The sequence below is a fragment of the Coccinella septempunctata genome, chromosome 5 (assembly GCF_907165205.1).
Source record: "Coccinella septempunctata chromosome 5, icCocSept1.1, whole genome shotgun sequence".
Classification (NCBI taxonomy): Eukaryota; Metazoa; Arthropoda; class Insecta; order Coleoptera; family Coccinellidae; genus Coccinella; species Coccinella septempunctata.
Window position 1 is genome coordinate 27,319,368 of NC_058193.1, and position 24,979 is coordinate 27,344,346.

The 24,979-nt window shown below is 37.2% G+C and overlaps 1 protein-coding gene across 5 annotated transcripts in view; it reads right to left on the reverse strand.

The window, feature by feature from the left end:
• The window catches only part of LOC123313216 (protein phosphatase Slingshot), a 156,429-nt gene that overhangs the window by 45,244 nt on the left and 86,206 nt on the right, over positions 1-24,979 (reverse strand). For 3 of the 5 annotated variants that reach the window (XM_044897978.1, XM_044897976.1, XM_044897977.1), the window contains exon 3: positions 4,194-4,377. In XM_044897978.1, coding sequence (XP_044753913.1) covers positions 4,194-4,377 — 184 coding nt within the window. Of the gene's footprint in view, positions 1-4,193; positions 4,378-4,567; positions 4,833-9,231; positions 9,459-24,979 lie in introns of those variants that run through there. The other 2 variants (XM_044897979.1, XM_044897980.1) reach the window with 2 other exon arrangements.

A 24,979-nucleotide genomic window follows, 5' to 3' on the forward strand; every position in this document is an offset into this window, starting at 1 on the left:
TACAGTTTCCTGGGGTCCGAATGATGAATCTCTTTCGCATCCCGAGATGCAAATTGATTCTGAAACCTCTCAAAGGCCCGCTGACTCATCCTGCATCCCTAGTAGACAACAACAAAAACGGATCGAAAACAGCCGTCCGCTAAATCGTGAAAACTGATCGCTCGTACGGTGGGGAGACGTAGGATGGAGATTACCCCAACGAAGTCGTTTTGGAAACAGTGGAAATACTGCCAAAACGACACGCGACATCAGGTTTTCTGATCGAGTTGACAGGGAAAAAAAGGAGGATTGCATGTCGCCGGTTAGATCGCTACAGATAAGCTTCCTTTCTCTCCGTTCTCATGTGGGAAACGTCGAAGATTATACGTTTTAAATGTCAGGGAACCTTCTTAGAGGATAATGGTTACGAAATGGAAGGATCGCGAGACTTTTTAAGGATGTAATTTTTACAGTGGTAAATACAGTGCGAGTTTCGAACTTGGAATAAATTCAGTAAATCGAAGGTTTTCTGATATAAATATTTTGAATTGCGGAAAGTTGAATCAAAATGAGTAATGGAACTGTGGTCCCCTTACTCATTTTGATTCAACTTTTTTGATGGACAGTAAATAATGAATACCTTTTGATATTCTACATCTTTAGGGTTGAGCATAAGTCTGGAATCAAATTGATACTTCTTTAACCAATAACTCAAAATGCAAACTTGTCAATTAATTTTTAAGTACCCTCATTTTCTTCAACCCCCTAATAGCCGTATGCACCGACGTTCAAGCATAGAATCTCTATGGAAAAAAGGATGTTTGAGGAATTAATCTCGTTTATTGAAACGGTGCATATGGCCATAAGTCGTAACTCCATCCCACCATAATCTTTGTTTTTTTCTTAAATTTTGCGGTTATCAAAAGAAACGAAAAAGTCGCTTGAAAAAAATAAAATTATGTAATAGATTCTCAACTAATGAATTGAAGATGATGAAACATGTTAATCTAGTCCGATTGTACTTATTTTTTGGAAACACAATTGAATGACCATCAAGCTCCCCAGACTTAACGCCATTAGATTACTTCCTTTGAGGAAATCTCAAGGACTATCGAAATAAGCAAACTGGTATCGGAGATCTAGAAGCCAAAATTTGGTTGATGGCAAAAATTTGGCTGATGGCATTCGCAAATCTACTGAAGGATTTCTCCATTGACTAGGAGCTGATATGAGACATTTTCACGAGCATTTTCAGCACCTATGTAGATAGTACTAATAAAGTACGTATGTGTTTTTGAAAGAGTTTTCCTGATAATCACACGAGACTGAAATGAAAATGGAAACTAGGGTAAGATTCGTTTTCCATGAGCTGTCGGGTAGGGTTGAGGCTAAGGGACAAAAAAAGCAATTTATAGCCAGAAAATAGGGTAATTAAATATGAATTGACGAGTTTCAGAGTCTTCATTTTGATTTATTGGTGGAAAATTTATTAACTTTATTCCAGACTTATAACCAACCTTGCCAACTGCCAGAATTATTCATTCAGTTAAACCGGATTTCTTCATTTTCGAATGTTTGCTATAATACCTATCTTTTTAACCACAAGGATTAAGAATTTGTGCTTGTGTATCTTTATAAACCTTTCAATAATAGTAATATTAAATTAAGATCGCCATTAAAAAAAATAGGTCCACAAGTGCAGAGTCATTTTAATATAGTTCTTTCACGTGATGGTAAAATATTCCAAAGTTACTTCGATTTTACTAGGAATCAAAATAATCGAGATCTACCGATCAGACAGACTATAATTATTAGGTTTAGGGAAAGCGCAGTAAATTACGAATCTTTCATACTGACGCTCACACTGAAAAAAGGCCTCTAAACACAATCGAATTGCCTCATTAATGAACCACAGGTGTGGAGCTCAATTCTTGAATTATTTTCCACCTCTTTCGTGAATTTTCATCTATTTGCATCGAATATAGTGCAAAATATTCGCTGGGAGAAACCACCCATTGGGGAATAGTGGTCAATCGGCTTTGAACTGAATTGCACCCCCTTTATATTTCTTCTTGCTTCACTCCATGTTCAAAATCCAACCAATATGCATATACAAATCCTATTCCATGGAGATCTCGAAGTACAGATGAACATAAAGAAGCCTGGCGAATTCAGATTTCTCGCGTCGGATGGACAAGAGCAGGATCTCATCGTAGACAAGACAGATACAGATGGTCCTACCATCTTCCAGTCGAATCTAGAGAAAGGATCAGCCGTACGAGGAGAGCCTCGGTGCCCCCATTGTGAGACGTTTTTTAATGTCAGGGGTTCAACAGCGATGGTCGAAGATGAAGTGGAAAGATATCGTAATTGGACCCGAAAGAGTGCGTATAGGTGCATTGTGCGAGAGAGGAAGAGAGATAGAAAACGGGATCGAATTCGTATGTGATTCGGTCCACCTGCAAGCTCGAGGTCGAACTACGGGATGAAAATATCGAATTTCTCTTGTAGCAAGGTTGCGTGAATGGAGCGATTGGCTGCGAAGCTGTTAATATAAATAATGAAAGCTTTATTCCGCTGGGAGACAAGATAAGGGTTAACTGCGAGCTGTCATGAACCCTTTCATCAGAAGGTAAGGAAGATGGAGGCATTCGTTTAATCTAACGACCGTTTTCAATAAGCTATCTATCCATCGTTTAGTTACTGAAGATACAGAAAACCATATCCTATAACCTGTCAATTATAGGTTATAGAAACGAAATCAAGCCCAAGAAGATATACAAAGTGAGTGTTTGACTCTTACAAATATTTCAACAGCAGATTCTTGAGGTCGAAAGAAACACTCTTTTACCTATATCATTTTTTCCGATTCGACCCTAATAAAAAGATATAGCCATTTTAAGTTTTCATAGTGAGCTGTGCCACCCCTGGAAAAACAAGATTACCTTCAGAAAAACTAGCTAAATCTATGACACTGACACTACACATCTGTGGATCTTTTAAACAGAGTTGTAGTCAGCCAAACTAACCAATTTTTCAAATTTAATAGATACTTATTAATTTTTGAACATCAAATTACTCGAAAACGGCGCATTAAACAAGAATATAAGAAGAATACTTTCATTTTACAAAACGTCCAACTTAGTTTCAAGTGTTGTGTTCTTTGAATTTTTGGTATTTTTATGGTACGTACAATGAGAAATGAGAAAACTTGACGACGTTGGTGGATATCTTGTGTTCGAAAAGATTAATCAAATAAAACCGTTTGTGAAATAGAACTGAAAATAACATTTTTTATGGTTTTTCAACAGCCCTTATCTTTCAAACCAAATCGATTCGGAAAAAATGCTGAAGGAAAAAAGTGTTTCTTTTGACCACAAAAATTTACTGTTAAAATATTTGTACAAGTCACAGACTCACCCTGTAGAGCAAACGCAAATTTAGTTTAATTCTGTTTGAACGTGAGATGACGTATTGGGTGGCAATGTCAAGCTCAATTGGCACAACTAGATCGTGAGCAGTGGCGTAACATAGACAATTGGTAAAGTTATAAAGAAGAAAATTCAAAATACCTTCAACCATAACACCTCTAAAATAGGAAATACTCCTGCTGACGAAAATGATGTATTTTTTATGAAATATCTTTGAAACGTCCCATTTTGAAATAACCATTTGAACCGTTTCTCAAAAAAAAAATTAATTTAATTACTTCAAAATGAAAAATAAAAATGGGCATTTAAAATTTAAAGCGCTTCGTTTCTATTGCACAAGTTGGCAACATCGACTGAAATATGCGTTGATAATAAAGGACAACAAATACACTATCTAGATGAGATACACAAGAATGCTGTCTATGAAGTCTGCGACGAACGAGGAAGGTCGTAAAATTTTATGGGATTTTTATGGCTGGTTGCTGTTGAGGCTCGCCAGTGAGTACGAGCGTTATGATGGCTGTAAATCAACAGCTGTTATTCTATAAACAAGCCATTGTTATTTTCTAGTAGGCGTTGTTGCCAAATCGAAAACTAGAAACGAAGCGACTTACATTTTAAAACCTCATATTTGAAGAACTATTTCGAATAGTTTCCGCGGTGTATTTGAAAAATTCATGAATGAAACCCATAATTATTCAGTTTAAACTTGCATATGGTGTGATAACCCAAATTGTGGAGAATTCCCAATTAAAATTAGAAGTATCTTCAGGATAAACTTACCATTTTGAGCGTTTCTTCCGGTCGCAATAGATAGAACATAGACTGTAGGTGCTTCTGTATACTGGTACCGGTGACAGAGGGACGCTGTCCACCGCCCTCCACCCCCCGTTGCGGCGACGTTGACGCCTCTGCGTCGGGGAGCACCAGTGCCGTGCCTTTGCCCGCGAAGTAACATTCGCTGAGGCTGAAAACAAATACAGAAGGTTAGATTTTACAATCAATTATTCACGCACAGTATTGTTATTTTTGAGGCACAAAATGCAAAAATGTTCCGAGTAGGTCCACCATTGGATCATAGAACTTAGCAATGTCAATGTCAGATTTGACATATCCGAACCAGTGTTGTCATATCTCAAAACTTGAGATACACTCACCTGTCCACTTTTATAGCTATACTCAAGTTTCTCTACGGTCTGCCGTATCTGTCTTTTTAACTTTTTACCTTTTTCAGCTATAACCGCAGTGCAAATTTAGCGTACATTTGTCGCGTTCACAATTCCATGAATCAGTAAAAATATCCGTTAGTTTATACATATACAGCCAGAATCAATGCCATAAACTTGATCACGTACTTATCTTGGGCGATGTTTACAAACGCCCGGTCGGTGTTTTCTTTAGACGTACGTACATATTTGATGGATGCGATTCGAAACGATTTACCACTAATTTTATCGACAATGTCATTCCAGACAGACACGGCGATCGGCGTGTGAATATTGTGGACAACATAAATAAAATGATCGGATCGCTACTATCGTATCCGCCTACAGGACCTTGGATTGATCGAGAACGGTTCGAAACGGGAGTTGATCTAGCGGACAATGATAATGATTCGATTATCGCATTCGACAGATTCCTACACGAAGAAATTTCTGCAGAAAATGTAAGGATATAGAGTTTAGAAATGCTCAACTATTTATGAAGTGAAAACGACATGAATACATACTATCCAGTTTTGGAGATCAGAGACCACATTCAATATTGATGTCTTTATAATTTAGCTTTCATACGAGATAATGATCCACAAGAGTTGAGGGAGTTCAGAAATGTTGAGACTAATTCAAAAGTTTCCATTTTTTTCGCCAATTTTCCGAAACCGTCAATATCTAGACGTGATTATCCTTTCAATTCACGTGCTCATTGGCGCATATAATTTTAAGTGGAATGTGAGAAGGTGATTCACCGTCTCGAAGTCTTCGACGAAGAGTTTCGATCGAAACCGAAACACCAGAAGCCTACAAAAGCCGCTATTGTATGACTAGACGAGTACTCAAAGGCTCTCTAATGCTAGACACAGTCAGAAACCTATCTTGTGCAGGAGTGAAAGATCTTGTGCAGGAGTGAAAGATCTTGTGCAGGAGTGAAAGATCTTGTGCAGGAGTGGAAGATCGTGTGCAGGAGTGGAAGATCGTGTGCAGGAGTGGAAGATCGTGTGCAGGAGTGGAAGATCTTGCGCAGGAGTGAAGATCTTGTGCAGGAGTGGAACATCTTGTGCAGGATTGAAAGATCTTCGGCGTCCAGCTTGGTATTTCTCTCTTGTTTTCAGTTTCTCGATATCGGGAAACTACGCTTTTACTAACTTGAAGAATATATAAACTCGAATAAAGCAAGTCAAGTACCGGCTATATCTTTTTTTTTCCATTTTTCAATAGATAAACAGGATGAGTCTTTGACTCGTACAAATATTTCAACAGTAGATTCTTGAGGTCGGAAGAAACAATTTTTTCCTATGCCATTTTTTCCAATTCGGTCCTAATAAAAAAAAATAGCCTTTTTAAGTTCTCACAATGAGCTGTGCCCTCCCTACAAAAACAAGATTATTTTCAGAGTAACCAGCTAAATATGTGACACTACAAATCTGTGGATCTTTTAAACAGAGTATATTCAGCCAAAGTACCTAATTTTTCAAATTTCACAAATATGTACTTTTTAATTTTTGAACATCAAATTACTCTAAAAAGAATACTTATATTTCACAAAACGTTCAAATATTTTTGGATATTCTTTGGATGGCGCCCAACTTAGTTTCAAGAGTTGGGTTCTTTGAATTTTTGGTATTCAATGTACGTTATGGTCATAATGAGAAAACTGGAAAATGTGGGTGATATCTTGTGTTCGAAAGATTAATCACATCACCGGTAACAATCACAAAACCGTTCGTGGTTTTTCAACAGCCTGTATCTTTTAAACCGAGCCGATTCGCAAAAAATGGTAAAGGAAGAAAGTGTTTCTTTTGGCCTCAAGAATCTACTGTTGAAATATTTGAACGAGTCAAAGTGTTAAAAATTGAGCGAAGCCCCCATCCGACCTCTCTCTAGTCTACGCTCCTGACCAGCTCCGGTGGCCGCGTATGGTACTCCGATTCGGCGGTGCGCTGGTTGAACGACGCAGCGGCCCCACTTTCAGTGTTTTTCCGAAGTGAAAAACTACACAAACACACATTTTTCTTAAGATTCTCTTTGTTAGCTTCGTTGAATTGACTTCGCGCTGCTATCACATTGATTTCTAACACCTCATTTTCACGCTCACCTCTTCTAGTTATTAATTTTCAAGTCATCTCGCATCAATCCTGGTGCTAAATTGTTCATCTCTTAAGGTAAAGTACTCTCAGACTGCTCAACATCATACATTACACCATTTTCATGATAATTTCATTATACTGAAATTAGTCCACGTGCAAGAGATTCGGAATCTAGAAATAGATTCCGAATCCTTGCGAGCACTGCTCAATTGAAATGTCTACTCAACTCAAATCGAACTATTGTCCTCTCAAAACTATATATTTTATCATATTTCATAATTTATATAGATTTTCAGACTTCTCTAGATCATCTCACATGAAAATGGGTATATAGCACCAGGATTGCAACTTCTCAAGTTCATCTCTATAAAATTGATAACTGATTTCTTGTCTTCTCGTAACACTCGTTATTATTAGAATCAGTTTTATCATTTTTATAACACCTCGTAGGATCACCTCTTATACATATGACTAATTCATGGTGTTGAGTTTCAGATGAATGAATCCTCATATTCTCCAGGGTGGACCCTGGACGTAGCTGTTTTCCTCAGAAAAGGATATGAACACCTCAACGTTAGTTAAACGATCAATGACATTGCTCGATACACCTCGACCTAGGCTCCACCCTGGAAAGTCTGCTCGAACACTCATGTCTACTCACTTGGTATGGTCTACTCTTTATAATATGTACTCTCATTGTTTCTCTTCTATATTCATTCATCGGACTCAACATGCATGTTAGTTTTCTCAGCCTTCAGCACATCTCAAAATCTACGATTAGAGATTTATTCAACTCAGTACTCTCATGACCTCTCTTAATTTATCAATTGTTTCTTCTATTTTTCTGATGAACGTTCTAATCGTGCTTACTTGTAAGCAGTTCGTCTCTGTAAATGCTGAATTCATTGATAAAATTTTTGCACTCTTCAAGATCATCTCAATGTATATGAATTATACTTTGTTCTTCTCATATTAATTATGATTGTCCTTTTCATTTAATTAATTATTATCGAACTTCTCATTTAATTAGAATTTATTGCCCTTTTCATATTATTTTTAATATTCTAGTGCTTCTCAAATTCATTAATTCTGTGCTTCTCATTTAACTTGTGCTACTCTTGTTCTGCTCATACTTACATTAACATTATTGATCAACTCAAATTTAATGTATCGATTTCTCGTTGATGATCAGACTTAGACATTGCAGTTTCACCTCGGGCCTATTTCTCTGTACTCTCGCGTCTTCTCTTTAAAATTAAATATTCTAACCTTCGCGTTTTCTGATAGAAAAAGGAGGCTCTCGCAATCAATTTTCAATTGATTGCCCTATCACTGTGTAACCGTTGTGTTGATATTGAATTTATTGAACTCCTCAACGTCTAAGTCTGACATCAAATGACTTCTCATTTGAACTGCTCTGGACCATCTCTTGTTTTTAATTGGATATTGTCTCTCTGAGTTTATAGATGTTGTTAATATTAGTTGCTTTTACTGTATTAGCTTCATGCAGGTGACATATTCATTTTATGGTTGTGAATGATTCTTAATAAATGTTTTTATACCATCTCCAACTCAATTATCTTTTAATACAGTCCACTACTCTTTAATTAAAAATCATAACAACCTCGATTTTTTAACACAAAGACACGTTGTATGTGGCAGATGATTCTCCAACACCTGAAGAGCATGTGAATCATAACTTGAAAGAACTTAACTAGTCTCTCTGGACTTTCTTAATAATTAAGCCATTACAAATATGATGGAGGCAGTGTTCCTCACACAGAAACTGGAGAACAAAACTGTTAATTTTTTTTCAGCATATCATGTACTCAATGAATATTCTTTTCTTTTAAAGTGTTAGAAACAATTTCACAAGAACTTATAACTTTCTCATCTCATATACATGCTATATCGTTTCATAAAAAAATTGATAGTTCGTACTAGAAAAAAATATTTGTATTACCTTTATTGAAAAAAGCGTTGAAAAGAATTTTCACCTACTTAAATCTCACTTAACTGCCACCAGCAACCTCTGTTTCATTAATAAAAAGAGATTAATATTTCAATTTAAAGGATAAAAATATGTAACACCACTAACATCTCTCTAAACAGCACCTAATTCTGAAATCTTGTAGTCGGAAATAAATGAATGGACCTTGATAATCATCATCTGATGTATCAATAAACTTATTCATCGTGAAAACTGACTTAATGATTTGAATCGAATCCATTTCGACCAATCGATTTGGCGTTAAATTAAACAATCAAGCCGTGATATTGTTATCACAAAAGTAGAACATTGATCGAAAACGTTCTTCTCCTTGGATGGCTAAATGTATAATCGGAATAGTTGCTCAATATTTAGATATTTCACGATATTATTCTTAGAACTGTACTCGTAATTGTGAATGCATCTCCCTTACATCCCGCCGTCATCGACAGAAATAACCTCCGTTCCACTATGAAAAATCCTTCCCGACACTACGGAGAATGAAAAAAGGATTAATCTTTTCTCACCTGCCAACATTTACGGCAAACTCCTGCGAACTTGCGACAAAATAATTTGGGATCGTGAACACAATCTTGACGGATGATCTCTAGGTCGCTCAAAGACCTCACTCTTAACGAACAAACACACAAAGGTAAGCGTGGTCCTTTCTTAATTTTACCTATTGACACGAATGTCGGAGCGCGCACCCACTTGCCAACACACGCGACTATCGCGGGTTAAAACTCAAAATCCGACTAATAACGAACGCGAAATCAAAGCCGCCGTGGCCGGTTGAGGTCGGAGATGCGGCGTTGCCGGATTACTCGTCGAATTCTTGCAGTAATCCGAGATATCGATATATCGCCGATTATAAATTGGTGAAGATACATACTGTCAAGTCTGGGGCTGCTAGACACAGAGACACAGTCAGAAACCTATCTTGTGCAGGAGTGGAAGATCTTGTGCAGGGGTGGAAGATCTTTCGCAGGAGTGGAAGATTTTCTGCAGGAGTAGAATATCTTGTGCAGGGGTGGAAGATCTTGTCCAGGAGTGTAAGATCTTGTGCAGGATTGTTTATATCGAAGCACTATTTTTCAATATATTTCTTTCTTTTTTCATTTTTTAATAGATAAACAGGGTGAGTTTTTAGTCGTACAAATATCTTAAGAGTAGATTCTTGAGGCCAAAAGAAACAGTTTTTTCCTATTCCATTTTTTCCGATAAAAAAAAATATATAGCCATTATATATAGGTAAAAAGATATATAGCCATTTTAAGTTTTCATAATGAGCTGTGCCACCCCTGGAAAAACAAAATTACCTTCAGAATAACTAGCTTAATCTGTGACACTACACATCTGTTGATCTTTTAAACAGAGTTGTATTCAGCCAAAGTACACAATTTTTCAAATTTCACAGATACCTCTCGAACATCAAATTACTCGAAAACGGAGCATTATACGAGAAAATATGAAGAATCCCTTTATTTTACAAAACGTTCAAATATTCATTAGACAGCGTTCAACTTAGTTTCAAGAATTCATTATTTTGGTACGTAATGGTCATAATGAGAAAACTGGAAGACGTGAGTGATATATTGTGTTCGAAAAAGATTCAACAAATGTTTATGTAATGTTTTTTCAACAGCCTGTATCTTTTAAGCCGAGCCGATTCAGAAAAAATGATAAAGCAAAAAAGTGTTCCTTTTGACCTCAAGAATCTACTGTCGAGATATTTGTACGAGTCAATGACTCACCCTGTATGGATAGGATATGAAATCTAAACGAATATCAAAGATCTTCTTCCTTCGTTGTCTCAGGCGAGGAAGAGACCGTTCGAAGACGACTCTGCAGATCATACAGTTTGAGCCTCATCCGTTGAGCCCTGATATTTCACCGAAAGCTGCATAAACGCAATTTGTCAATTCCCGCTCCGAGCATTAACGTAATAGGGTAACTTGGTTTTCGTCACTGCATCGAGCTGGCGGCGAGAATTTTCCTCTATTTTGGTGACCTATTTCGACTACCGATCGTCGCTTCCAGAATTCGTGGGAAATTGACAATTTCGGTTGGGAAATTGCCGGACTATGGGCGAAAAACATTCTATTACCATAGGTTTTTTATCTCGAAAATATCCGTATTGATATGGCGACATAATAGAAAGTTGTGCCGGAAGCTGACTGCTAAATACTGAATATATTATCATAATGAGAATAGCTATGGAGATTTGATAATAGGGTACAGATATTGACGGAAACTACATCTCTACTCTCAAGAATATTATTTCTTCATCACCTGCCAAATTGAAAAAAATATTTTAAATGCGATTTCTCTCTATTCAGATTGTTTGATGCAAAATTCTTAATTTATAGGCTTTGTTTTTTTTCACTCAATCGATGTTTTTACATGGATGGAAAAAAACTAACGCAATGAAACACAATGCGAAGAAATAAAGAATTTTGATAACGATTGCTCTTTTGTCCTGTCAAAAAGAAGTTCTTGGGGAGAGTCTTTGACAAATTTTTTAATAGTAGATTCTTGTTATTGAAGTTATCGATTGAAATGAATTTCGGAATATTTTTTCATTGATGTGACGAATCTTCCCTGTACACTCACATCTTCCAGTTTCTTCATTATGTCCATCACATACCAAAAAAATAACAGAAATTCAAAGAACCCAACCTTGAAAGTAACTTGACCCTTCTGGAAAATACAAATATTCTTCATGTTTTCTCGTAGTTATACAGCCGTTTTTAATAAACTTATCTATCCATCGTTTCACTTACTGACGATTGAAAATCATTCTAAAATATATATAAAGATAGATCATAGAGACGTATCAGATATTCAGTAAGTAAAACAATGGATAGGTTTTTTGAAAACGGCCGTTAACGAGCCGTTTTCGAGTAATTGGATATTCGAAAATCAAAATATCTGTGAAATTCGATAAGTTGGGTACTTTGGCAGAATGCAAACCTATTTAAAAGATCCACAGATGTGTATTGTCGTCAAAGATTTGGCTTGTTCTTCTGAAGGGAATGTTTTTTCACTTGGCAAAGGGGAAGAATATTTGAAAGTTCAGTGAAAATATTATTTATGATTAATAGGAAAGGTTATAAATGAGTTTTGTTTGAATATGGTAACAGGTAACACTTGTAGGAAATAGCTCATTATGAAAACTTAAAATGGCTTTATCTCTTTATCAACGCCGAATCGGAAAAATTGTTCCTTTTTACCCCAAAAATCTACTGGAAAAATATACATGGTGAGAATCGTACAGATATTTTATCAGTAAATTCTTGAGGTCAAAAGAAGAACTTTTTTCCATACCATTCTTTTCCGTTTTGGCCCTGATAAAAAGATATAGCCATTTTAAGTTTACATAGTGACCTGTGCCACCTCTGGAAAAACAAAATAACCTTCAGAATAACTAGCTGAATCTGAGACACTACAGATCTGTGGGTCTTTTAAACAGAGTTGTATTCAGCCAAAGTACCCAATTTTTCAAATTTCACAGATGCTTTTTAATTTTTTAACAGCAAATTACTCGAAAACGGCGCATTATAGGAGAAAATATGAAGAATACTTTTATTTCACAAAACGTTCAAATATTCATTGGATAGCGTCTTATTCAGTTTCAAGAGTTGGGTGATTTGAATTTTTGGTATTTTCATGGTTCTTGATGACCATAATGAGAAAACAGGAAGACGTAGGTGATATTTGGAGTCAGAAAAAGATTGATCAAATAAATGAAAAAATACTCCAAACTTCATTCAATTCGATAAAACCGTTTGTGAGAACTAAAAATAACATTTTTTTATGTTCTTTCAACAGTTTGTATCTTTTGAACCTTTTTAAAGGAAAAAAGTGTTTCTTTTGACATTAAGAGTCTACTGTTGAAATATTTGTAAGAGTACAAGACTCACCCTGTATGTACAATTCAAATACTCACTCTGTATAGTATGACCATGAAATATCAGAATTGGAATTTCAAAATTTATCTGCCAACATTTGATCATGTTTAGTTTCAAAACAATTTTTTGAATTTTTGCTACTACAGAAAAAACGTTGAAAATATATCCAATATTCAAATTTCCTTGTCTCGACATAGAAATGAAAAGAAAACAAGCTCTATTTATATGTTCAATAAATCTTTAAGACCTGTAGAAGCTCTATTTGGCGTCATGACCAGGACTCGAACAAAAAATTCAGATTAATATTCATAAGGTCAACACTGTAACTATCTACAAGTCTCAACAAATGATTGCTAGTGCGAATAAGGTGGCCAAACGATAAAATTATTAATGAACGGAAAACAAAACACGACGATCCTAGAATTCAAGAAAATCCCGTTCGATCCGGCAACTCCCTTCCGAGATCCTCCGAAACCGCTAAATCTCGAAACGAAACGGCGTCTTTCACGAAATGCACTCGAAGAATACACGTTGATGACGTCAGAGTTGTGACTGAAACGACCTCGTGGGCGAGAAACGATCGCGGATCGAGACCCGGACGTCATCTCCGGCAGCGGAGCATCGGATCCGCTCCGCGTCCCTTCGAAGACGACGATCGGGTTGTAAAACGACCGTTGATCGATTGCGTCCATCGCGTAAAGGTCGTCCGAAGCCATTGTTCCCGTCCGCGTCTCTCGTTTCGATCGAAATTAGGTCGTCCTTTCACGTTTCGAAATATATTAATGCAGTTGGATAATTAACGCCGAGGGAAATGGAAAGGGGGCAAGAATTTAACGAATGATTCGTGACAGATCATGTGGGGCAGTGATTAATGATCTCGAGGAGATACCGGCACTGACCTAACGTTCATTTTCGCGAAACCAATCGATTGGATTTACGACTGTGGATAGGTTGTGTTGAAATACGGAATCGTGTTTGTTATATCAGAGAAAATTCATCTTGGGATCCATCGTGGTCTTCTAGGAGGATGATTACGATTCAAACGAAAATGATTGATGTACAATCACCGAATAATACGCATTTTTCACGGGTTTACCATCAATTACAACTTCTTGCTGCCTAACCTAACCTTACGTTAATTTTCGCGGAACCAATGGATTGGATTCATGACTTCTACTACCGTTATAATATCAAAGATAATTCATCTTGGGATCTATGATCACACTTCAAACAAAATTAAATTATCAAGTGAAACACATTTATGTTCGACTGCATCATAAACACTTTGTTTATGAATTTGTTTAGTGTCCATAATTAACTACTTTATTGGACACCACTTTATTGGACTCAACTGTCACTATCATTCTGTCAAGTAAATATACTAGATGCAAACAAAACTTTATTTAAGGAAAAAGAATTGAACTGCGACTTGAACAAAATTATGAATTACTAAAAGAATGAATACATTGTATTCATTGCCTCCCTGTTTAGGCGTGATCATTCTTTTATTATTGTACCGCTGGTATCATTTCTGCCGTGATGAACGTGTTTCCAGACTTCTCAATTCGTCATACGTCTGTTGTTCGCAAAGCGAATCGACGTACTGAATTAGGGGAAAAATGAAAAATGGGCTATTTTCTTCTTCTTAGTTTCTATCTGGAGGGGATGGAATCGGACACCGTTTCATATCGGGTGGCGCTCTGGGTAAATGTATAGTACCCAGTAGCACTTGCCAATATTGAATAAAGTTCCATCAATTCCAAACGTTCTCCATCGGAGAAAAATGGTATGTTGCTCTGATGAGGTCAAATGATACCGAAACCATGGTCAGCATCTGCTTTTCTTCGATGGAGCGTACTCCATTTGGGGCCTTGACGATGGCAAATTGGCTAGTTCGATTCAGATCGTAACACCTGTTGATATTCATATAGGCGGGTGGTATGCATCTGAATTTATCCTTATTATCTGTAGAATATTACATTTATTTTTCGATATCACTGGAACTTTAGGAAGTAGCGGTACCAATGGGAAATTCTCCTCAAATTAGGTTATCACAGCATATCTAAGTTTAAACTGAATAATAATGAGTGTCATTCATGAATTTTTCAAATGCACCCCGAAACCTATTCAAAATCTTTCTTCAAATATGAGGTTTTAAAATTTAGATCGCTTCGTTTCTAGTTTACGATTTGTCAACAGCGTCTACTAGAAAATAAAAAGAACAATGGCTTTTTATAAAATGACAGCTGTTGATTTACAGTCATCATAAGGCGCGTACTCACTGGCGAGCCTCAACAGCAACCGGCCATAAAAATCCCATATTTTACGACCTTCCTCGTTCGTCGCAGACTTCATAGACAGCAATCTTTGTCTATCTCATCGAGATAGTGTATTTGTTGTCCTTTATTATCAACGCATATTTCAGTCGATGTTGCCAACTTGTGCAAAATAGAATCGATACGGTTTAAATTTTAAATACCCATCTAAATTTTTCATTTCTAAGTACTTGAAATAATTTTTTTGGGAAACGGTTTCAAAATGTGACGTCTCGAAGATATTTCATGAAAAATACACAAGGAGTCTTCCGTTTTCAAAGAGCCGAAAAATGAGTTTTTCGTCGACTATTTTTGAAGGCGAGTACTTTCTCGTCCTGATTCATTTTTCGTACTGATTTACTTTTCGACCGGCTGTTCGTCGCTAATTAGATCCCGAAGTGATTGATTCAATTTTGCGAATACAGAATTTGATGAAAACATAAGTGCCTGTGATAATAACTGTCATTTGATGTTGTCACAAATAACTATCATTTCATGTTGTCAAATTAATTCTTTACGAAATCGGCTAGATTTTACCAGTGAATTAGGTAGGTGGTCTGAATGTTAGTGTTCAGTATAATCAAGAATGGATGATGATAGGGATATGAATATCAGGAACACTTCACCAGAGCTCAGGGAATTAGCAATAACGGACACTCAGATGAGGCCATAAAACGGGTAACGTCTTTCCGAGCGTCTTTCTTTGATAAAGGCATGTGAAGTCGACGAAAAAATGTAATATCCACCTCGGCAAAAAACTGTGTATATTGTCTCGCCTGCTTGCCATCCTCGGCTGCGCCTCGGCTATCAATTTGCAGGCTCGACTGTAATACAGTTTCGTTCTTGGTACATAAATAACTATTTCAATTAAAACTTGATTCAAAAAAGATAGAGGAACGCAGTTTTGATCATTATCCATCTTTTGAAAATCGAGATCGGAACGTGCCATCCATTTTTCCTTAGCTCTTACGATTACAGAGCTACAGAGCTGCTATTCAATCCCATCGAATTTTGCCCAACCAGTACGTATTTGGCGATGATTTCATCCGGGAATGATTAGACGAAATTGCCGCTTTTTACATCGTCATAATTCTCCAATTCTCGGTAATTGACGGAAAAAAACGGCTCGCCACACAGAACCACTGTCCCGGAATGATTGCACAGGTGGACAGGAATAATGCAACGACGTCGTCGTCCACTGGCCTGGTCGGTTACCCCGTGTTAATCCGATAGGAATTGCGATTGTTGCGGTTTTTGCGTAACTAATTACAGTAAATCTCCTAGATCGCGTCTCGTAAAAAGAGGACCTTCTTCTTCTTCTTCATGCGGCGGCAAGTCCTTGTATGGTAAGTCGACAGGTCGGTTTACCGGAGGAGTCCTTTCATGGAACGGACGATTTTGAGATGAATGAGTTGAGCAAAAACACCCGAGCGTAGCTGTCTTGAAGAAGTAGTGTTAGCTCAAGTCAATAACGAGTTTTATGTGAGGGGGTAATAACTGAGGATATTTGCTGATTCAGTGGGAGAAGATCCAGAGAAATCCGAGTAGATCCACGGAGATCGAAGCAATACAAAAATCCACCTTCACTTAAGATGATTCGGCGAATTTTTCCATTTTCAGTTTTAATTAGTTTAATCTTAATTCCTATTCAGGATTCAAATTTCGTAGGAAATCGTAAACATTCCGGACCGTTTTTATCCCTTTTCAAGTTCTGAAAAACGATGCAGCACCGTTAAAAACGTCCTGAGTTTGGGCATAACCTGCTTTCTTTTCATCACCAACCATACACCAGAGTAAAAACATTTTTATCAACGAAAATTTTCCTGATTTTTATCACATGAGGTAAATTCCGTTTCCGCTCCCCGCAGGTGGGCTATAAAAGAATATTTTCCCCTGCCGTCTTCATTCTGTATTGAGTTTTCAGTTTTGCTTACCGAGAAATTAGTGTGTCATTAAAAATAAGTCATTCAGCCGGTATTTTTGTTTGATTCCGTCGTGCTTAGTATTTTACTGCGGTTCCGTTCTGTACCAAGTTATTGACGGTCAAAGATTCTTTTCCTTGTCGTTTACTCGTGGAGTAACGATGTTCACGCCTAGTACCTGAGGCACAGATGGGGCCGATTTAGAAAAGTGTGTGGTGAGTCAAGAGGTTAGCCACCAATCCGTACAAGCTTAAATCCACCCCGACCAGTCCCTTCTTTCTCTATTGCCAGTGCTAGCTGGTGCGAGAGTCCATCAAACACCGAAATCAAGAAAGAAGAGACGCCTTAACCTGTCCTTTCTTTCCCTACTGTCAGTAAGTGCTAGTTAGTGCGAAAGCCCATGAAACGCCGAAAGCAAGAAAGGAGAGACATCCCGTCCTTTCAGAGTTCTTACCCTGCTATGGGTGCTATGAGTAAACTCGTGCTGGTGCGCATACCCGTGAAAATCTGAAAGAACCTTAGTAGCGTATAGTACGGGGATATATTGAAAAATTCTTACTACTATAGAACCAAACAAAAGTTCTATATCAAAATATTTTATTACTCAACATATTCTCCTTTTGAATGGATACATTTATTACAGCGAACCTGCAACGTCTCTAGACCTTACAAAAAAAAAGTGTTTCTTCTTGCTCTGCAAACCAGACCTCCACAGCTTTCATTACCTTCTCGTTGGAAGAAAATTTAAAAAACCTTTTAAACTGTTTTTCAGTTGAGGAAAGAGATGATAATCGGATTAAACCAAATATGGTGGATAAGGGGGATGTTTTAGTCATTCAAATCCTAAATAACGAGAATTTTTTGCATGTCAACATGAGATTTATATGCAAGGGCGTTGTCCTGCAAAATCAAAACACCTTCGGATAGCTTTCCGCGTCTTATCTCTTAAATTTATTTTCCGTGAAGTGGTCAGTAATGTCGAATGGTATTCTTCGGTTATTGTTCTACCCTTATCCAAAAAATCAATCATGATAACTCCATGGCAATCTCAAAAAACTGAAGCAAGAACTTTTCCAGCAGATTTTTGGACACGAAAGTTCTTAGGTGTGGAGAACCAGAGTGTCGCCATTCCATCGATTGTTGCTTTGTTTCTGGATCGTAGAAATGTACCATAGTCTCATCCATAGTAAAAATTCAGTTTAAGAAGACTACATCGTTTTCAAATCGAGCACAGATCGAACGCGATGCTACCCTTGCACGCTTTTGGTCAACATTCAAACATTTGGGGATCCATTTTGCAGCAATTTTTGTCATGTCCAAATTGACGTGAACTATATGATGAACGCGTTCGTAGGAAAGATTCAGTGCTTCAGATATCCGTTTTAGCCCAATTCGACGGTCTGATAAAATCATGCTATGAACTGTATCGATATTTTCGGGGACTGACACAGAAACTGGCCTTCCCGATCGGTCATCATCTTCAATGAAAAATTTACCTCTTTTGAAGCTCGCAGTCCAATTTTTCACGGTCGCATACGAAGGACATTGATCATCAAGGGTATTAAGTATATCTTCGTAAATCTGCTTACCTCTTAAAGTACAGGTACTTGATGATGGCTCGATACTCCAATTTTTCGATTTTCACAATTTCGGTGGACATCTTCTTTCTTTCAATTTATTGCGTAAATCTGGTTTACTTTTTTGACTTCAAACTTCACACTGACACTTCTGATTAATTATTGTTCGTTGCTGTGGTAACGCAATATTTTTTTATGCATGGAACTGGTCTAGGCTAACTAGATTTTAATAAATCCTCGTATAAGTAGACTGTTTGCCAATTCCACTATTGAATTTTCATTTGACTGATACTAGTTTATACTCCCGTAAATCGGTTGGATTTTAAGTTTGTGTGTAAGTGAATAAAGTGTTTCTTATTTCGCAACATCGAATAACTTCGTGGAACCCGGATTTTGACTTATAGGAACCTTGTCTTCGAATAATGACGATTCCATCGACAACTTTTTTTTTCACGAATTTGGGTCGGAAGATTTTCTCTGAAAAGTTTTATGAATTCCCTGTTGAAAATACGCTCCAAGAATGTTATCAATGTTATAACTATCACAGCGAAACCATATTCGTGATTTCCGAAACAGTTTAGGATCGAAAATCACGACCTCTCTCTGGTAAAGAATTCGAAAAGGTAGTCTGCGCCGCAAATATAATAGCCTGGGGTTCCACGAAATGATAGCGATTGGTATCGCCCGCGACCGGCTGCTTGAATTATTATTACCCGATCGAGATAACAACTGAATTATAATGGTGCATTTATCGGACTGAAAGCCTGGTTCTTTGGCGAAATTGATCTAGAGAACCATTCATTACACCGACGGTTGCTTCGTATCAGTGTGGTGTAAACTTGGAAGTGGATCAATTGGAATTCATAAAGAACGGGGTATCAATGGAAAAAAGGAATGCGCACAGATTGTTGTGTAATGTTGGACAGGTTTCCTACAATAATATTGGCCATTTCAATTCTTTACCCAGCAATGAGTTAGATTAATCAAAACGACAATGTTTTGAGGAGCACTAGGCTGATTTGTCTAAAAACACGTAATAGGGATTGCAATAAATTGTGAAAGATCACACAACAAATTTGAAAAATAGTCATAGAAAGTCTTTCTATCTGTAGAACATGCCCTCAATATTCCATGCCATCAATTTTCGACAAGGTGTCAACCCCTAAAAACTTTCGCACTTATTTGGTTACCCCTGTATTGGAAATTGATATCTATACTCCATTCACATTTATTTTAGGAGTCGGTTGGCCATGAAATGATTTTCTCAAGTTTTTGTAACTAGGACGGAGTAAGGTTGGCACTCGTTAAATATCCTTAATGTTGTAACGCCGTTGCCACAACTAATATCACTTTTTATTACGAAAATGCCGAAAGTGATTGAAAAAGGTAACAGGGTTTCAGGAAGTGCTATTTAGAATTCAGTTCCGCTCATTCAAATAGTTATACCCTGATATTCTAAAATCCACAATACGTCAGATGGTAGCGAACATATTCAATGTGAGAGAATTTATATATAATGTTTCATCTGAATCTAAACGACTTATATTTCAGCTGCATCTTTCCACAATCAGAAAGATTGTGAATGAAGAGGATGACAAAGAATTTCTTTCTATTGGGAGATCCAAAAAAGGGGTGGCATTTGAGAATTTTATGTTTGAGTGAATTAATGCGAAAAATTTACTACAGGATTATCGATGAATGTCGTGGAATAAGTTCCCGAAAATTGATTTTTCTATTTTTCATTTGACTTGTTCTATACATTGTAAATGTCTTAAGGTACCGATAAATACCTAATTATTATTATTATTATTATTATATCAATGTATTAAGATGAATAGCCACAAATACGCGCCAGTTGTCCTGTTAATTGTTTATTCATGTGAAATTTTTGTTCAAAAGTGAAGTTCATCTTGACTTGAAACTTCCTTTGATTTCTTCTACTTATATTGATGCAAGATGATTTTTGTTGAAGAATTTAACATTCTTGTAATTGTAATTCCTTCGGGAGATACCCATTCCCAACGACTGCATCATATGCATTTCATCTTCGAGTTAATATTTTTGAAATCTACAACTTATGTAACGTATTCAAACTTTAAAAGAAGATAACGAACATTAACTCTCCTCAAGCTAGTGCATATTATGATATTCTACTGATCTCTTGTATTTTCCATGTGAATAACTGGATTTGGCATGCCTTCAATCAGTTTGTATAAACTTATTCATTATATTCGTCACATATTTTCCGAAGAGATTCGACATTGTGATAAAAAACGTAATAACAGAAACTATTACGTAGAACGGGTAACATAGCGTCGATTTAAAACCCAAAAATGTTTTGACAAGCTTCATAACCCCACTTTTTCGTACTATACAGAGTGAAATGTGTCAAATAACCATGGCCAACCGAATGCTAAAATAAAAGTGAATGGAGTATACGAATTGATTTTTCCCGATACACGCATGTCCGATTGAATATCCGCTTTTACTGTCATTTCGAGAACAGAAAACAATTTTATTTGCACATCTTTTGGAGAATAATGTAATATCTTTCGAATAACAATGTGTTTCCCCGTGAAAGCTAATAAATAAACTTAAAGACGACATAACGACCGAAACAACGATTTACTATCGCTTCTACCGAATATGTATCATGCATTTTCATTAGCTGGTAATTAAATGCGTCGATAAGGGTAATTAACCGATGCAAAAATAAAGGTCAACGACCCTATTATCGGCGACGAGAGTTCGGAATATAAATTGAAAACAAAAAATGTCGTGATAAGCCTCTTTCTATTAGCGAACACAGACGAAATGGAAAGTCGATACATCGCAAGTCGAAGCCATAAATTTTCGATTGTAGAGTTTGATGGTGATAGCCCCAAAGCGGTTTCACATGTAGATAAAATTGGTCTAGATGGAGAGTGTGGAAAAGAAGGCGATTTAGATTTATTATTCGAAAAGAAGCGAATATATTAAGTTTTAAATATTTCCAATCAAACCCGGAAATGATTGGTAGAGCACCGATGTGAGACAGAAGTTTTTGTGGACTTGTTCCATTACATAAATAAAGCGGTCGCCCATCCAGATGATGAACCGGCTCGTTTTCTAGTGACACGATCCCCCATACGTTCAGACTCCCCTTTGAAACTTTTTTCAATGCCATTCTACGAGTATGTATTGATATCTAGTTAGCCTAGACCAGTTCCATGCAGAAAAATAAATACTGCGTTACCATAGCATAGCTTATTAGAAGTGTCAGTGTGAAGTTTGAAGTAAAAAAAAGTAAACTAGAATTACGCAATAAATAAAAAGAAAGAAGATGTCCACCGAAATTGTGAAAATCGAAAAATTGGAGTATCGAGCCATCATCAAGTATTTAAAAGGGTTACCATTGGTGATCAATGTCCTTCTTATGCGACCGTGAAAAATTGGACTGCAAGGCAGTGCAAGGTTCAAAAGAGGTAAATTTTCCATTGAAGATGATAATCGATCGGGAAGGCCAATTTCTGTGTCAATCCCCGAAAATATCGATGAAGTTCATGACATGATTTCATCAGACCGTCGAATTAGGCTAAAACGGATATCTGAAGCACTGAATATTTCATACGAACGCGTTCATCATATAGTTCACGTCAATTTAGACATGAGAAAAATTGCTGCGAAATGGATCCCCCAAATGTTTGACAGTTGACCGATTGTTGAGTGCAAGGGTAGAAGCATCCAGTTCGATCTGTGCTCGATTTGAAAACGATGTAGACTTCTTAAACCGAATTGTTACTATGGATGAGACTTGGTACATTTCTACGATCCAGAAACAAAGCAACAATCGATGGAATGGCGACACTCTGGTTCTCCAAGACCTAAAAAGTTTCGTGTCCAAAAATGTGCTAGAAAAGTTCTTGCTTCAGTTTTTTGGGATTGCCATGGAGTAATCATTATTGATTTTTTGGATAAAAGTAGAACAATAACCGGAGATTACTGACCACTCTACGGGAAAAAAATTTAAGGGAAAGACGCGGAAAGCTATCCAAAGGTGTTTAGTTTTTGCAGGACAATGCTCCTGCACACAAATCTCACGTTGCCATGCAAAAAAATTTAATTTAGGGTTTGAATTACTAGAACACCCCCCTTATTCACCAGATTTGGATCAATCCGACTAACATCTTTTTCCTCAACTGAAAAAAGTTTAAAAGGTCGTAAATTTTCTTCCAATGAGGAGGTAATAAAAGCTGTGGAGGTCTGGTTTGCAGAGCAGGAAACATTTTTTTTAAAGGTCTAGAGACGTTGCAGGTTCGCTGTAATAAATATATCCAATTGAGAGGAGAATATGTTGAGTAATAAAATATTTTGACATTGAAATTTTGTTTGGTTCTATAGCAGGCTAAGAATTTTTCAATATATCCTCGTATAAGTATTTTATTGAATATTGAAACAAGATTGAACCTAGATTCTATTTTATAACAATTTCAATTTCGGGATTTTAGCATAAGGATAATAACGCAGTGATTACAATGATCAAATGTCAATTCTGTTACAGATTAATTTCGGAGTGGTCTAGGCGGGCAATTTCATCGATTAGGTCAGCGATACCTTCGCTCGAAAATTGAGCACTGTTGCAACAGAAATTGAAAGTTCAATTACACTGTCGTCAATGGTCGCATTCAGCGGACGAAACAGTTGCGCAACTGTTACCAAACGCTAGCGGAAACGTTCGGTGAAATATGCGCTACATTCTCAACACGTTCTGGAGCGGACGCCATTTTTGGGAGCGGATTTGATTTGTGCTAGGTAGCGGTAGCGAAAAGGAGCGGAAGTTGGACTTGCACTGAGTAGTTGTTATTCAGTGTGGAAGATGTACGAGTTTGAGTTTGTTCATGAAAATGAAATGGAAATTGATGGTTAGAAATATAGAAGGATGTTGAATTTTCCATTTTTATATACAGGTTGGTAACTAGATGAACCGCAATGGATACAGAGTACACGTAGTAAGTAATTTTTCACACAAAAAAACTGACTTAACCAGCACAAGGTTAACGAAACTTAAATGCATGGTCGCATTCAGCGGACGGAGCGCAAAGCGCTTCTGCTACCCATCTGTAGCGGTAGCGGTCGGGAACATGTTGAACGTCCGCTGGCAAGCCGAGATAGGATAAGGCAGTCCAACGAGCTGTCACGATCAGCTGATTGGTTGAGAAGTCTGTAGGAAAGACGTAAATAAACGGATTTTTTGAGTTTCGTTAACCTTGTGCTGGTTAAGTCAATTTTTGTGTGTGAAAAATTACTTACTAGGTGTACTCTGTATCCATTGCGGTTCATCTACTTACCATCTTGTATATAAAAATGGAAAATTCAACATCCTTCTATATTTCTAACCATCAATTTCGATTTCATTTTCATCAACAAACTCAAACTCGTACATCTTCCACACTAAATAACAACTACTCAGTGCAAGTCCAACTTTCGCTCTTTTTCGCTACCGCTACCTAGCACAAATCAAATCCGCTCCCAAAAATGGCGTCCGCTCCAGAACGTGTTGAGAATGTAGCGCATATTTCACCGAACGTTTCCGCTAGCGTTTGGTAACAGTTGCGCAACTGTTTCGTCCGCTGAATGCGACCATTAACGCGAACATTTCGGCCGACCAACGTTGTAACCTCGGCGTAGGGGAATAATGACGATAATAACGGAAACCTATGCCTGGGATCGACCCGAGGTGAAAGTGTAAATCTGTAGAATACAAGGAAAGCAATCAGTCAATTATTTGTTTCGTATGATTGGAAACACATTCGTTCATTATATCGAAAATAGCGCAGTAAGATACCTTACGTAAGGTCTGAGTGATAGATGATTTCGAGGCTACAAAGCAGATATAAATGCGTCCATATTCGGTGCTATCAAGATGAGGTCTTTCACTAAATATGATATACAACATCTCAGTGGAAAATGTCGAAACTTTCAGTAATTCAGGGAGTTGGTAGTTCTTGTGTGAAAAATCAAGAAAAAGGATGCTGCCTGCCGAAATCCAGCTCATAGGAGCCTACTGTGGATCCTCTCAGTCCAGTATCCGCTTTTAACGCGGTTAACAGTATCGGAACTTAAATTTCTGTCGCTTGAATTCCAGCTATCATATTAAATAGGATATCACCGCCTGAAGGTAGCATGTCAGCTTGTAACTGCCGAATATCAGCTTCAGAGGGCAAAATTTAATGTTCCTAAATCACAAATGTCAGTTCTTGACAATTGATTGTCCGCATATGACAGTGGGATAAGAGCCAGATAGGAGCCTAGTGTCAACGTGGGATATGAGCTCAGTGCCAGCTTCTGATAGCCGGATGTCAGTTCCTGATGGACAAATGTCAGCTTCTTATGGTCGAACATAAGCTCTTGTCTTTTGAAACAGGATGTTAGTACCTGTCGAACACAATTTCAGCTGCTGTTTGTCGGAGTCCAATTCTGATTCTGATGACAATTTCTGTCAGCCGTATGTCGGTTCTGAAGACGAAAGTCAAAGGTCAGCCATATGTTACTTCATGCCCTAACAGTTCAG